This window comes from Motacilla alba, chromosome 7 (genome assembly GCF_015832195.1).
Source record: "Motacilla alba alba isolate MOTALB_02 chromosome 7, Motacilla_alba_V1.0_pri, whole genome shotgun sequence".
Lineage (NCBI taxonomy): Eukaryota > Metazoa > Chordata > Aves > Passeriformes > Motacillidae > Motacilla > Motacilla alba.
This window is the reverse complement of record NC_052022.1, coordinates 30,384,036-30,400,694: the sequence shown is the minus strand read 5'-3', so window position 1 is coordinate 30,400,694 and position 16,659 is coordinate 30,384,036. Positions and strand designations below refer to the sequence as shown.

The 16,659-nt window shown below is 36.3% G+C and overlaps 1 protein-coding gene across 2 annotated transcripts in view; it reads left to right on the top strand.

Annotated features, from left to right (window-relative positions):
* GLS (glutaminase) overlaps positions 1-16,659 on the top strand; it is a 60,116-nt gene that overhangs the window by 6,659 nt on the left and 36,798 nt on the right. For both annotated transcript variants that reach the window (XM_038142191.1, XM_038142192.1), the window contains exons 2-7: positions 1,861-1,957; positions 2,444-2,565; positions 7,580-7,709; positions 8,437-8,516; positions 10,144-10,307; positions 16,169-16,227. In XM_038142191.1, the coding sequence (XP_037998119.1) occupies positions 1,861-1,957; positions 2,444-2,565; positions 7,580-7,709; positions 8,437-8,516; positions 10,144-10,307; positions 16,169-16,227 (652 nt within the window). The remainder of the gene's footprint in view (positions 1-1,860; positions 1,958-2,443; positions 2,566-7,579; positions 7,710-8,436; positions 8,517-10,143; positions 10,308-16,168; positions 16,228-16,659) is intronic.

Here is a 16,659-nt window from a genome sequence, read left to right as displayed (position 1 = left end):
ACTGAAAATTAAATATGCTGCCAGGAAGACCTGAATTTTCTTTAGCAAAAGGGCTGCTCAGTAATTTGCTTGAGGTAGTTGCAAGCGCTTGTCTTGGTTGAATTGCCAGCCTGTCTGTGCATTAGTCAGCCAGCATAATTTAAATTTAAAAAAAAAATCCAGACAGTAAGACAAGGAAAGTTCTGTTGGCTTACAAAGCTGTCTTCTGTCCTTACTATGTAAGTACAAGGTTTTAAATTGGAAAATGAGAGGGGATTTTTTTTTTTACTACTGGTTTTCACAGCTACGAGGTTGCGAGGAAAGGAGGGAGGCAAGGGCAATCTAGAGGTTGTCTTAAATTTATAAGGGTATTTGGGTACAATCAGATTTTTATTAAAAATGATCATAAATCTGACTTGTGTAAGTATTGGGAGAGGAGAGGATTAAACGTCAGTCAGTAAGATTGCGTTGGCCTATCTAGGGTCTGTGCTTAGCTGTAGCATTTTATTTTTGCAGTTTTAACCCTCAGTTCTGTTATTCAAAGAATTACTAATCTCTTGACAACTTCAGTGACTAGAATTTGGACCTACTTTTTGTAAACACATGCATAAATTTATAAAAATACATAAATTGCCACCGAATGGCACTAGTTTATCTATTACTGTATAGTAACAAAGTATTGCCAGTATTAATAGATTATAAGATAGACCTTTAAAACTGATGGTTAAAATAATGTAAGACTGCATACTCTGCATTTTAGTTACTTTTTTTTTTGTTTTATGTATTTTTGTGTGTCAGACATTTAAACATTGGCTTTTTTGTGTGGTAACAAACCTGGGCACTTCAGGCGACCAAAGAATCAGAATCCCTTTGCTGTCACTGCCCCTCTCAGTCTGGAAGTGAAGTGGACACTGCTGGCAGGGAAAGTATAAAGACTTGGGCTCCTGCCTGCTGCAGGGTGCTTTGGAATAGCAAGGAATATTTTTTATATATTTTACAGGTTAAATCTGTAAACTTCAAAGGGAAGGGAAAGCTATCAGTACCACAGCTTTCTGTCTTAAAAGGAATCTGGGTGCTTAATTTGCTAGATTTCCTTCAGATTTCACATGAAATGGAGATGCAGGTAATGAAAACCTGCAGGAGAAGGGGAAGCATATCTCGGAGTGAAACAGGTAACACCTGGGATCCTTGCAGAGTGGTGTGTTTACACTGATAAGCGCAGTGACCATTAAAGGTGCATCTACACTGGGTTTACTTAGCTAAGTAGGTGTGATGAGTCGCTCCTTCTGCTTCAGGTGCTCTGTTATGCTGCAGATGGCTTTGCTTGTTTCATGGTAACTGATGGGGCTTACATAAGCTTCTAGAATGATAAAGGACTTTAGGACTCCTCTGTGGAGTCCTGAAAATGGGACTGTTTTGAAGAAAATATTACGCATTCATCATCTCCTTCTCTTGCCTGTAGAACAGTGGGGTCAGTATGCTCTACAAATTCATTATGAGGCATATACATCCTGGAATCTTATAAATAATTTATCCTCTGCAAGTAACATTCCTGTCCTTAGTAACATCAAAAAGAGGGATATGTGATTAATCTTCTCTCAAAAAAATCTAAATATAATCTTAGTGGTAAATGTGTGACAGTAAAAATATGACTGCGTTGCGGTTTAGAATGTTTATTACTGTAAAATCTATGTATGCTGCTTGTAATATTGGCATTTTTTTCTACTTGAAAGTCTAGCTAAGCATTGTGTTCACTGATGAAAATGTTCTTTGAAGTTAGTGGTAGCAGTGAAAATGTGTTTGCCTGAGGATAATGCAAAAATGTGTATAAATAAAAATAAGCACTAAAATAATCTATGCTTTTTTTTTTCTGTTTTCCAGTAAAATGAAACAAGGTCTCCTTCCCAGCTTAGAAGATCTGCTTTTCTATACTATTGCAGAAGGACAAGAAAAAATACCAGTTCATAAATTCATAACTGTAAGTTTACTGTTCCGAAGTGCTGTATGAAAGCTAACCACTGCAAGGTTATTTTAACGTTTTTAAATGCAGGAATACTAAGCAAAGGATTTTTTTGGACGTGTTTATCTGTGATAAGGAATGTATTGTTCCCCCCCAGTGCTGTTTCTTTAGTTAAGAAAGAGAATGAGTATGTTAATGTTATTATTCACTTCTTTGATGTGCAAAAGAGTTTGCTTGAAAGCAGCTGTGCCTGTGGCATGGCTCGGTAGCATTTGTGCTTCTCTAAAATGTAGTTGGGCCACTGGATTTCAAATAAAATTAATGTTTTGACATAAAATGCAGCCGAAATGGCCAAAGGAAATTGCTAAAGAATCAGTAAAGTGTCACAATGTGTCTGTTCGTGATGCAGTGGCAGATCTCTTATAGTGATAAATGCTGAGCAGTAGATAACTTGATTGTAGTAGCATATCTTTTCACTTAGTAATTACTGTTTTATTGTAATAGGCACTCAAATCTACAGGATTACGTACATCTGATCCTCGATTGAAAGAGTGCATGGATATGCTAAGACTGACTCTTCAGACTACTTCAGATGGTGTTATGCTGGACAAAGACCTTTTTAAAAAGTAAACTTTCTGTCAATTATGTAACTGTATAATTCTGAATGAATGCTGCCTGTGTGTTACTGAGTGCTGTCTTAAGGAGAGACATAAGGTATATAAATCGATTAGAAAGCGAGTCAAACACACCCTCCTGATGCTCTTTTGATAAAAGTTTGTTCTCAGATTTCGTGCAGCAGACAGGCTGTGTGATCTCCACAAGAGTTTAATGTGTCGATGTTGTTTGCACGTGTGTCTGACCCCATACTGCAACTCTTGATCAGGTGCCAAACAAAATTAATTGATGCAGCATGAAGTGTTTGGTATGATTACATAAAACTGCTCTCTCACTGTATTGTTAGTTTTTGATCTGAAGTTCAGGATGCTGCTTCTGTGTGGCAGGATGTTCAGAGTATGTACTTAGTTCTAGCAGTGAGTATGTGGAAAACAGTGATGTTACATTTCAAGATATGTGGAGATGAGAGGGGTTAGGATTGTAGACATTGGTCTGTTTTGGAAAAGATCTGTGTGCTGTATTTTAGTGATGCTTTTATTTGTTTATTCTTAGCAAAGTCTGTAGTCAGCTGAAAAGTGTAAGCACTGTTCAGGTTGTCTTCTGTTCATTTCAAGCGCACTCCTTTGCTCCTCTGCTTACAGCTTTTGTGTGCCAAAAGATTGGAAATGTAGAGGCTCTTGAATTTTGAATTGAAATTTTTAGACTATTTTTCTGTCTGCATTTTTATTTCATTTGCAGGGTAAATCATAGTACCTAAAACTTATTTGCACATACAATTTTTAAGCATATATATAATACACATATATATATAATACATATATTTTATGTACAGGTAGGTATATAAAATATATACAGTATATGCTTATGCTATACTGTGTATTTGCATAGTTTATATAAGTATAAATATATGAACATAGAAGTGTGTATATATATATGTATATATAAATGTGTATATATATATATGTATATATATATATATATATATATATAAACATTTTTGGAAATAGATTGAGAAAAAGTTAATGTCTGTGTGCGCAACATAAAAAGCCAGTCAAGTCCTTAAGCAGATGTGAGATGCTTTGTAAAGGTCTAGCATGGACTTACTTTACTTCTGTGTTAAATTTTAGACCAGATCTTCACTGTTTTTGTTGTCAGCAGAGTAAAAACTCTAAATTGTTAGGTTCAGAAACCTTCCTGGATGGATGGATTGGAAAGGATATGCATTTGCTTTTATGTGTTACATTTATACTAAAGGCTTATTTGTCACAGTAAACTGAATTATGTTTTAGACAAGGGCTCTTCATTTGAAAAAGAATTGATTGCTAATTAGCAGGATTATCTTATGTTCTGTGTCACATCTTTAGGATTTGATTCTCTATGTGAGGACAGTAGTCATTACTGTAACAATTTGTGGCAAACTTACATTGTTGCTTCCTGTGTAGGAAGAGTTTTGACTGTGAATTTTGTTTCACATAGCAAGTTTTTCCTTGCAGCAGCTGAAGGTTCCTTTGTAACCTTTTTGTAAATTAAAAACACCCAAACTTCAGTTACCTGTTCCTTGCAGGGACACTGTATTTCTTGTGAAGAGGATTGCACAGGGTCCCTATGTTTTCTTCTGAGTATTTTAGGTGTGAAATATAATAATGTATCTAGTCAGCTCTACTTACCTCAGGACTTGAAAGCTTCAGTTCTCAAAACAAAAGTCAGTGGTGTAATTCTCCTCTTCAATTTGAATCCAAAGCTGCCAGATCAAATAAAGAGTCAAGGTTAAGTGATCTGCAGTAGTGGTAGCATAAGATTGACTAAATCAATCAAGTCCAGTAGAAATTACCTGTAAAATACACGAGCTCATGCATCTGTATTGGCTGTCATTCTGTATGTCTTTGTAGTGGTTCTAAACATTAGGCTGCAATTGACTAAAATTGCATTCTTTTGAAGTGTTTTGGCTTTACAGCACTCTCCACATAAGAAAGAATCTCCATGTTACAGCAGAACAACTTGGAGTTTTAATCTTTCATCTGCAGAATTTCTTAAGATGAAGATTTCTGGGGTGCACATCTTGGGGAGAGTGTTGATAAATTAATGAATTAACTGTTAGCATTGCATTTGTGTAACATAATGTGGTTATTGCAGGGTGAGACCAGGCTGCTACTGAAAGCAGTGCAACATGCTGGTTAGCTTGCTATGAGAATTTTTTTTCTTTCCTTTTTTTCCTTTTTGGTACTACTTAATGTAGTAGTACTCTGTTATAATAATAGTACTCAACAATTCATCTGTTGTTAGATGAAACTTGGGCTGCTTTGTGTAGGAGAGCAGTTATAAGCAATCTGAGTCAGAACTAGGAAAATAATGGATAAACCTAACAAGGTGGTAAAGAAAACAAAGTGATATTAACTTTGTGCTAAAGAACAAAGATGCACTTTCCAAAACCTCTCAAGCGGTTGCTTTCAAAGTTGGTTATACAAGTCACTGACAGTTAATACAGATCATAAGACTTGCAGCCTAATCTTCCTAACCAAAATATATCAGGAAAAATTTATAGCTTGAAATGACATTTTTTTTAAAGTGGGGCAAGAAATGCTTGTATTGGGATTTGGCAAGAGAGTTCTGGGTTTTTTTTTCAGGCTGAGATTGTGAAGTTTGTCGAAATGGAAGAATGTAAAGTAGGACTTTTTAGTAGTGTACCTATCCTGAACACCACTAAACTTTGTGAGAGATAAGGGCCAAGCTGTTCACAGTATTTGACTGTGGAAAGGTTTTTATTTATCAGTATAATTATTTATTTAAATTCCTTCCTGTGATCTTTTCCTATTACTCCATTTCTTCGGAGCCTGAGGCCAGCCATCTCCAGAGGGTTACCTGGAACATAATTAGTTAATTACTTCAGTGGGAGGAGATGTCAGCTACAGAATTTTAGAGGCTGTCTTGGCTCATGTGCTGGCTGGCTGAAAACTGTCAGTCCTGTTTACTGCCCTGTTAAAGGGAGACCTAAGAAGTCTGTTATTTTGTCTGTGCACCTATTGTTTTGAATACCCATCTAGATTACTTGAACCCTTGTGTTTAATTTAGTCCGTGAATTCATACTATTTTCTTGGGTTAAGGAGTAGTACCAGGATAAATACCCAGACAATGACCTTGGCAGAGTCTGGGAAAAATTGGTAACAATAAGTAAATGTCCTTCACCAGCACAGCCATTTCTGTAGTGAGTTTTAATCCCTACATTAAAGGCATTCAACTGCTGAAGTGAGCATCATAGATGTAAATTTTAAGTACATAAATGCCCTTCTTGTTTCAGAAACATAATGTGATCTTAAGAGGACTGTATTTCAGTGCATACTGCCTTCTTGTTTTCTAGACTTTGTATTGAATTGTTCTGAAAGGTTTGGGTGAACTTCAGGTATTTGTTTTTTCTTATAGGAGTGTTTAATGCTGCCCAGATAGTACAGACGATGCAGAAGTGCATCTGAAGTTTGAACCTAGTCCATGTTATGTTGTTACTCCTTCTGCACACATAGCTGCCATCAGTGTTATTAATTACTTTTGAAAGGGGGTTTTGCACCTGGAGTAGGTGACTGCAATTGAAAGCTGCTGGGAACAAAAACAAACGGCAGTTTTTCCAAGATACAGGAAAAAAATATGATAGATTGCAACAAAAACAACTCAACTGCGATTTTCACACGGGCTAAGAAGGCAGCATATTGCAGATAGCAGTTTGTAAGGTGACTGTACATCAGAAACTTCAGTTTCTCTTTCACTTTCGGAGTGCAGTTCCTATCAGCATTTGAAATGTATATCAGTTGAATTTGAGATAAAGTCCTCGGAGTAGGAGGAGTTTAAAGGCTTGGAAAAAGAGGGTGGATTCAAAGGGAGGATAATTTTGTCCCTTCATTGGTCTTCATGCACCTTCATTTTGAACAGATGATGACTTTTAATAGTAGGATTATTGAAATATCTATTTTAAGTTTAAAGATTTCTCTAAAAATTACCTTTTTTTCTGATTAAGTCTTAATTGGAAAGTCTGCTCCTCTTCGTAGCATGTGCCTAGATGTTCTTAACTTTCCATTTGCCTGCATTAGGAGTATGTGTCTGCTTCTGTCAACAGTGCCAGAAGGCACGGTGTGAAGGTGTTAACTGTTTGTTTGTTGTTAAACCTGCCTTTGTCCTCCTTGCCCTGGGATAGGGCTGTTAATACCTTTTATCAGGTCATATTTCATCTGACTTGATAATGGCTGCCAATTGCTCTCCTCTCTCACCCACAGACACAGCACTTTCAGCATGTCTCAGTTTGTGTTTTTATCCTTGCTTCTGTTTGTCCTAGATAAGTCTTTTCCTTTTTACCTCATCGGGTTTTTAGCTGTCCCAGATGGGCTGACTTTCCGAGGGCGTGGCCGATAGTGTAACTGTGTTTTCTGGGCTAAAAGGCAACAGAGATTCCTTGAGTGCTGGGGATTTGAAAGAAGAAACTTGCAGTAAGGCTCACTATTAACTTTTGCTTAGTGCAGGAGATGTTATCAAGTTTTTCCACAGGGTTTTTTTCTTATTAAGAGTGGAATCACATTCCAGTTTGGTCTGTTGGCAGTGTTCTCACTTCAGTTAGTGGTGAAAGGTTGAAGTGGCAGAAAGCAACCCTGAACCTCCCGAGTCTGATTTAACTCTGAAATTAGCACTTTTTTAGACAAGGACTGGGTTAGATAAACTTCAGATGGTTTGATCCCAAGAATTGGGTGCTTTCGATCCCTTTTGCAAGCTGAGGTGCTACTTGAAGGCTGATTGATAATACCTTGCAGTACAGCTTCACGGTTGAAACTTCAAAAGAGAGCTTTAAAGTAGGAAGGAATAAAAATGAATGCAGTAAAGCTATTACAACTAATTGTAAAAAATGGAGTGGCAAATTGGAAAAGTATTATAGGCTTGTTCTTGTAGGCATGTAGCTTCAAGGGATTGAAGGTCCTAATTAAATAACATGTAATTGCTTTTCCACACTACATTGTCAAAGCACTAATAAACGTTTTTAACTTTTTGCAGGTGTGTACAGAGTAATATTGTGTTGCTTACCCAAGCTTTCAGAAGGAAGTTTGTCATTCCAGATTTCATGTCGTTTACTTCCCATATTGATGAGCTATATGAAAGTGCTAAAAAACAATCTGGAGGAAAGGTAACCTCTTTGTAAATTCAGCTTCAGACTTCTGTAGATTTTCAGTACTAACCAAATGTGTCATTTGTTAAGTAGACAGATTTTTCTTAACATATTTAGCAAAACTAAACTGGTAACTTGATGAAGGAGTTGTGGAAGTTCAGTTATGCCTGCAATTTGTAAACTGTGTTAGAAATACAGTTCACAGCCTCTAAGAATCTTGTAGTATTTTGATGTTGGAATATGAAAATAGCATTATTCTTTCTCTATTTTACATAAACTATAAAACTGCTGTATAATTTGTCAGACTACAGTTAGGCTATAGAAAAATTATGCAGCTGTACACATCTGTCTGGGTTGTGTGATGAAAGTAATTGTTAATACTGCACATTGGTTAGTAAATAAAATTTATTCTGGTGCTTATTTTCAATGAATTAGTTGAAAAATCCCAGACTGTGTTACAAACTAAAAATTTTCTATTATTTGAAAATTATGGACATGCTGTAATACAGAACACGGATACCTCTCTCAATATACTGAAAATTTTACTTAGAAAAAATGTTTTATTTGGTAATGATCTAGTGAATATAATGATTCCTAATGAAGTTTTAGATATATCAGGTGATAGTTTGTAGAATAAATCAGTTGTGCCTTGTGCATTCTTTCCATTGATATTTACTTTTTATTAATGTAGATTTAAGTATTATGGATATTGGATTGTCTCTCTCTTTTTCTCATGCTGTGATAGGTTGCTGACTATATTCCACAACTGGCCAAGTTCAGCCCCGATTTGTGGGGGGTGTCACTTTGCACCGTGGATGGACAGAGGTATATTGTAACTTCTACATTTTGTTCTTGGAATAGTTGAAGGAAAGATGGAGGCAATGCTTCTGTAGCAATAATATTCGGAAGTTGAAAAGCTTTGTCTAATAGTACCTGTGCATCAAGCTGTATAACTTTCTGTGTAGGTCACAATGTACTTAAGTGTTAGCTCCTTCTCTGCATTTTAATGTTTTCACTGTAACATTGTTATATAATCTGTGTGTCACTGAAAAAATGCAGATTCATGTTGTTTAAAAAGAAAATGAAGATGTGGGAACTGGACAGAGCTGAATACGATTTTGCTTTTCAGGTTTATCAAGTTTTCCCCTGTAAGGGTGTATGTAGGTCTTAGATCTAGTCAGAGTGATTTTATTTTTCTTAGTACTTGTAACTCAAAGTAGCAGAGACAGTTAGGAGCCTAGATGTAAAGGGATACCTTGCACCATCTAGCTGAGAAGTAACATGAGCTCTGTGTCTCCCTTTGTGAGTACACAATGCAAGGTGCTCATCAGCTCCGCTGACCTGCAGTTTGCTGTGGTCCTACTGCAGGTGCTGGAAACTGCAATTTTTAGGTGTTGTGTTTGTGAACGGGGCATTCCTGAAAGCATCAGACTTGCTTCTGCTGATGTGGCTTGGAGTTCATTTTGGAGTTCATTTTGCCATGATCTGTTAAGATCCATATGTTTGCTTATAATTAGCCATATGTTCTGTAATCATGTTCTGTAATCAAAAAGGGGAGGAGCTGTACAAGTGAGCAGAAGTATTTTTTTCATCTTCCTGTTCAAGTGTCTGAATTATAATCTATTACTAGTAAAAAACCTTATACTTTAAATTGGCATTTTGCTTTGTTTTTGGATATTATGTGCTAATGAAAGTTCTTATAATGTCAATTTTTGTAATGCTTAATGTTGTGTAATGTTAGCTTTTATAATGCCAGAATGGTATTGTGATTTTTCACTGAATCCTTCTTGTGTTTTCTACAAAGAACAGAAGCAAATACGCTCCTGATTTTGCCATCAGACAAGTGGCTGCTTCAAGCCTTTTGCTCTCTCTAGATGTGGCATATGCAGCTTGCATGAGTCACTCCTTGGTGCAGTCTGACAGAGATGCTGAAAGTAAACTTTCCAAAAGATAGCATGTAATAAGTGCTATATCTTTGCCATTATTAAAGGAAATGTAAATATGGCCATTTGATTATTGTTCTCAAATTGCAAACCCAAGCTGTATCTCATCTTTGTTTATATAGACATAAATCAATGTATTGGCTCTATCTGGGTCAGCTGTACCCTGCTGAGTATGTGGTTTGCAATTGAGTAGGATAAGCGTAAGACTAGAGTTTGAGGTGATTTTTTGCTCTGGTACAAATGCATTTCTGAAGTTGTTTTTCTTTTGTTACCTCTGCAGTAGTCAGTGACTGACTTTGTTAGGCTTAGCTTATGGAGTCAGTTGCTAAAACCTCTAAATCTCATTGTTTTGTTCTTTAAAATCAGACTTAGTAATAATATGCTTTGGCTTTTTGGGGCGTTTTTGTGACTAGCCCTTGTATGTTGAAGGATGGATGAAGCATTTAACACCCTACTGCCACAGCTGACTAACAGGAAATTTCAAGCCTGTTCATCTGTGTTTTTCCCAGGCATTCTGTGGGTGATACCAAAGTTCCATTTTGTCTCCAGTCCTGCGTAAAGCCTTTGAAATATGCGATTGCTGTCAATGACCTTGGCACGGAGTATGTGCACAGATATGTTGGGAAAGAGCCTAGTGGATTAAGATTCAACAAATTGTTCCTGAATGAAGATGGTAAGAGATACATTATACTTAATAATGCAAATACTCAGGTTTAGAAAATTATTAGGCAAGCTTACACAGTTTTTTTTCAGTCTTTTTGATTTTACTGTATCCTCTTAAGTCTTATTACTAAGCAATGTCCCAGCATTGCCTACTCCTACAGCAAGGTAGGCTTGGTCTTTTTTAGTCACTTCTGCCTAATTTAGAATGCTAGTGAAAGATGTTTTGTTGCTTCTGTCCTATTTGCTAGTTACTAAGCTGTAGAAAAACCCAAAAAGTTTTAACAGTGCAGGCATTTGAAATTTAGTTTTATTTAGTTGAGTTGGTAGCAAGAGTTCCTTAATCTAGGCTTCTGTAAAATGGTGGTGAAAGAATCAAAGATGTTAAATTGGTTTTAAAAAACATATCACTTCTCAGCCTACTGAGAAGCAGGTGCTGGTGACAAAGGCCAGCACTGACTAGTTTCCAGAAGGCAAAATCTTCCCACAGTTTATTCTAAATGGATTTTGGCCACTGATTCAAAACAATGTTTTTATTTTTTACCCTGTCGCAGGATTATTTTAGCGAGAATTTCTCCTACAGCACTTACCTAGATTATTTCTTTTTCATATTATATTAATTTTCAAGCATGGAAATGTTGGTTTTTTTTAAATTTTATTGGAAAAATTTGAGAAAGATGACTCATGTAGCCTTAGAGGAAATACTGGATGTTATCTCTGAAACACAAATGTTTCTTCTAGTGGGTTTGTCTCAGTAAAAGAACAGACAATGTTTCTGTTGCCATGGTATTTCAATTAATATTTAATTACCAGCATAAGGCTTGGATGACGTTTTTGTCAAGGACTGTATTGAATTCTGACTTAAATATTTGTACTGTTAATATATTAATGATACCTAATTATATTTATTATGTTTTAAATACATGCAAATGAATTCTATAAAAATTATTTATTTATACATTAAAATCCTGTTTTCATACTTAAAATATATCTTTGCAATTTATTTCTTCTCTTTTATTATGTTAGTAAATGGTGATGAAATACCAATGTAGGAACGCATTGCCAAGAAAGGATTAAGCATTTTGTCAAGTTATGCTGTCTTGTTTTTGCTTTTCTAGTTTTTCCAAATACAGTGTTGTACAGTGTGAAGACTTGTCTTTCATATCCTACAAAAGCTCTACTATAAAAAAAGCTTTGATGGTGCTGAAAACTGCCACTTCATTACTTTGAAATAATATAGATGTTCTATATTTTCTCTTTTTAATAACATTACAAAGTGTAGTAATTATTTTCTTGTTTTATTGCCACTTTTAAAATTGAACTATTGCAGAAGATCAGTTGGTGGGCTGTGGTCTTTTACATTACTGTTATACTTGAAGAGTGTTTATAAAGCTGTTACACATAAGAGAATTTGGACAATTGACATTTTTACCAATGAACATGAAATTAATAGAGAAGTCTTAATTGACGTGATAGAAAATTTCATTTTGAAGTATGTGCTTCTGTGGCTGATAGGCCTGAGAAAATGCTGGAACTGTCCTGGCCTCTTATACAGTCCTTAAGAAAAGACTAAAACAGAAAGTAGAAGTCTAATAAATAGAAACATTTCAGTTATAGTGAGAGAAAAGGAGATTGAGTTTCTCCAAGTAAAGGAAGAGGAGGAAAGAGAAGGATGTAAAAGATTAAATCTACACTTCGCTTGTAGATTTAAACCACTGTATGAACTTCAGATATGCAGAGTATTTGTCAATTTGAACATCCATAAATACTTTGAAGACCGGAGTTGAGAATTTAAACAAAACAGATCTGTTTGCTTTCTAAATATTCAGACATAGTTAAATTTCATGTTTGTAATCCAGATTTTATGAAGTGATAAAGAGGTGTTTAAAAACTGTTTATGCAACTGAAGGTATTTTTCCTATACTAACTATATGGAAGATTCCTAAAACAGGCTATTCTTTCATTCATTGTTTACTAGTATTGGGATTCAAGTTGGAAAGAATGAAGAGTATTTTAAGGCAGTTTTAAATTATAGCTAAAAATGCCAACTTACAACAAAAAGCTGTTGCTGTGCTTTGAGTATGATCTGTGTTGTATGATAAAAAATTTGGAAACTTCTGCAGGCTTATGAATATTCATTTTTAACTTGTTCTGTCAAAGGGAATATATTGCCCAATCCAGTTGAGATTTCTGGAGGAATAAACCAATCTCTGTGCTAGTTTAAAATGATTATTCTTGTTGATTGACGTGGATCAGAAATTTGACATAGTAAAGTATGTCTGAAACAGGCATGATCAGGAATAATTTTCCTGGTAATGGTCATTAAGCAGCTACAGGCTTTTTCATGTCTGTTGAGTTTGTGATGCACCAAGTCTAACAATACCTGTGTTTATGAACAGTTAGTATCTTTTATCCATACATACAACCTCCTCTTGGTGATAATTATTTGTAGAATTCATCCAGTAATGCAATCTGTTGTTGAACTTAGTTCCTTAATTAAAGTTGTATTGTAATTGAACGAGGGATTGCCAGGAAATTGCTTATTTTGCTTATATTTCATTAAGGATAAAAACATGAACTTACTTGGAAGTATAATGAAATGATACAGCAGTACACGTGACTTGCAGAGAAGCTGCATAAAAGATTTTATTTTTTTATCAGTCTGAGCAGATCACTGCCTTTATTATTTGATAATAGAGAGTGTATGTGTGTTTGGTTTCAGTAATGTGTGTCACTTAGGTTTGCACAGTTTGATACCTCTTTCTAAAGATTAAGGGATGAATTTGTTCACCTCTTAGGCAAACTTAACATTACAGTATCAGTCTTTATGCTTAGTTGTTGTACAGGAGGGAATTCCTTTGCTGATGGCACCCACTGTGAGGTAGATCAGTAGTTGCTGCTGCTTCAGAAATAGATCTGTATGAATTTCTTTTAAAATTAATGTAGTATCAGAACTTGTACATCCCCTGGAGGTGAAAAATTACCTGGGAATGGAAGACATCTCTTCTTTGAAATCTGCAGAAACCTTTCAGAATGCAAGTTTTTATTTAGGCAACGTAGTCCTTAAAAGAGGCCAGTATAGCTTAAGTTTGGGGAGAGGTTCTCCATTGCAGCATGGAGTATTTTGGTTGGAAGAGACCTCCAAAAATCATCTAGTAAGGGCATTGTCCAAATGCCTCTTAAACGGTGACAGGCTGGGGGCACCTCTAGGAAGCTTGTAGCTGTTTTGGCAAGATAGAACGTTGTCTGTCTTTTGCAAGCACTTGTGTATGGGAGGTGTGTGCGTGGTATTCCCTGGTGCTGTGCAGACAGTGGTGACAACTGCTCACCTGGGGCCTGGATACCCTGGCAGGGTTTGCTCTGCTGAGAAGAGGCAGCAGTGGGTTAATAACAGGTGTCCTGCTCAGCGCTGTGACATGCTGGATTTGGCAGCAGTGGGACAGAGCCTCAAAGGATAGCTGTTGGTGTGGGGTGAACCAGGCTGCTGTGCCTCCCCTTACCTGCTGAGGCTCCCACAGCGATGTTCTAGCTGCCTTGTCGTGCAGGGAGCAAGATACAACTGTCTTTCAGAAGCACATTCAAAAAGTCCTTCTTTTGTTTCATCAGAAGGTTCTTCCCTTCTTCATGTGCAGGTAGCACGTGGAAATGTTTTAGTTGTAAAGTGGCCAGAACAAGTACAGGTAGCTTGGGATGTTAGGCAGTCAGAGACAGCAATCTTGAAAGTAGAGGCACCAAGAATGCCTTGACTTTGAAGGCAAGTGGTGACATCTTCAAAGAAATGAGAAGCAATAGCATTTCAGAGGGTATATTCTGTGTGGACATACCACGTTGATAAGCCTTTCAGTTGCTGAATGCTAAATAAACATTGCACGTCCTTTTTATTCGAACATACACGTGGTGTGGAATCTGGTTGTGATTTTTCTTTGTACCGTGTGGCAGATTGAAACTACAGAGATGAACAGAAGAATTAAGAGCAAAATATTTATCAAAATATTTTTAGACTGGGCTGTGTGTGATAAATTCATGAGTATGTTTATGGACTGGAGTGATACCTTATGTTGGTGAGAGGAAGCTGAAAAGAAGAGAAGCATAGCTAGAGTGAGAAATGTGTGTTCTGATCAAGCATGAGAGCTGTGTTGTCATGGACTGTGTGTTTAGAGCTGGGACCCCCAGCTCATGGAGTGAAACACTGGGGAGGGCTCCAGCACAGGGCTGCCAGGGTGCTGTGCAGGCCAGGGCACATGTAACTGCTCCCTGTAACAAGGAGCAGTTGGAAGGGAGAGCCATGGGGCTCCCCTGGAAACCTCTTCAAATTCTTGAAGAGCAATTGCCCGCATGAAGAGTTCTGTTGTAACTCTTCTTGCTAGTGGCACCTGGTACAACCAGGGTCAGTGGCCCCATGCTGTGGCTTGGGAGCTGCAGATTGGATAGAAGGGTGAATTTGCTGTCTAGGATGAACAGGATTGTTGCAGAGGTGGAGGATTTGCCACGTTTGGAGGTTTTCAAGACTCAGTTAATGAAACTGTGGTAAGAACCTTGGAGGAGATGACCTCAGATGTCCCTTCTGATCTGCAGGCTGTGATGCTGTGAGTGGTCAATTGACTTGTGTTCGGGTTTGTGGTCCCTGAGGAGCTATGGAAATGCTATATTTTCTTATCCAGGATCTGGTGTTAATAGAAAGTCAAATACATTTGGCCCTCGTTGCTTGCATTAGTAGATAACTACAGGATATTTGATCTATGTGGCTCCCAAGTACAATCAAATGAAATCTGAACAATTTGTGAGTCTCTTTCAGAGAGACAAAGAATAGCAGTAACAACTGTAAAATATTATCTAGATAATAAGTTTGTATTTTAGGAGACCTTCACTTTTTTGGAAGGTATGGGCCTTATTTTTCCACTTATAGAATGGTTTGATTTATTTAAATGTTCCTTTTAATACTGACTTTCTGAAAAATACTAATAAACCTTGAAGATTAGTTGTTGAAGATTGACTGATAGTCATAGATAGCTAAGTGTCATTGACCACAAGCAGTGTAATTTTCGTGGAAATATGTGTTTGTTTGCTGCAAATACCAGACTCATCTCCAAAACCCAAATAATCTCAAATTTATTTTAGAGTCCTTGTTTGTACATCAGACATGAAAATAGTGGACACTTTTTGTGTAGTTTTTAAATCAGTATTTTTTTCAGATTTGGAGGTAAAGGAACAGCAAATAAAGAATTCAAACCTGTCATAGTATTAATGTATTGAGAATTGTTTGAGGTTTTCAGATACCACAATGCTCAAAGTCAACATCCTAGTTAAAAGGAACATCAAAAATGTTAGTTATAAAAGAAAAGGGTAATTTGTGGAAGGTAGATTATTTGGGAAAAGTAAGATGGCTGATGAGAGGTTCTTTAGAAAAAGGAGATACAAAAGAAGGTGGTTTATTCAGCAGCCAAGAACGACTTGGGAAAGCAAAGATACTGTTAATATGGAAATCAGTGTGGAAAAAGGAAAATGCAAGTGTAGCAGGTATGTGCAAGTCAGCTATGAAGTAAGTTAAATTCTTAAATGAAGGGGATTTGTAATTTTCAAGAAAAGAATGTATACCAAACCAAATAATTTACTGGATTGTTAAGTAGCATAAGGCTGAGTGTGTTCTAAACTGTAAAATATTGTCCTCAGAATTATAAAATATTGTGTATAGTGTTGAATTACAGTATTTTAAAAAATGTTTAAGATTATGTCATTGCTATTCTGTAACAGTAGCTTTTCAATCTTAAATCTTCATACTTAAATCTAGAATAATTTTTCACTTAGGCGCTTGACTGGTTTTGTTTGACAGACACGTCTTGGAATATATTTGTAATTGTAAACTTTATTTCACAGACAGGCCTCATAACCCTATGGTGAATGCTGGAGCAATTGTGATCACATCTTTAATCAAGGTAAAAAGTTAATTTTTAGTTTCTTTCTGAGTACTTTTGTAGAATGTAGAAAAATTGTCTTGTGAAGATTATAAACTGTATTTGATTTTTGTCTGCAATATCTGATGGCATTTTACTCACTGGCAGGTAGACAAAGTCTGATATTTTGGTAATTGTAACACTTCCAAACAAATGCAGTGTTAGAATAGCAGTTTCTAACGAGTAGCAGTGCATCTGAAAACTCTTTCCTTGATGGTATTTGATTTGTTTCCTTGATGGTATTTGATTTGTTTCCTTCTTTAGCTGCATAACTCTTAATATTCTCTTGAGAGTGTTGCCTTCTACTTGTTAATTGGTGAGGAAGTATATTTCTCAGGAATATACTTTATAGCACTCAGAAGTACATTTCTGAGTGTCTAAGTGCTCTTAAAGAGCATAAAAAGTATTTCTTGC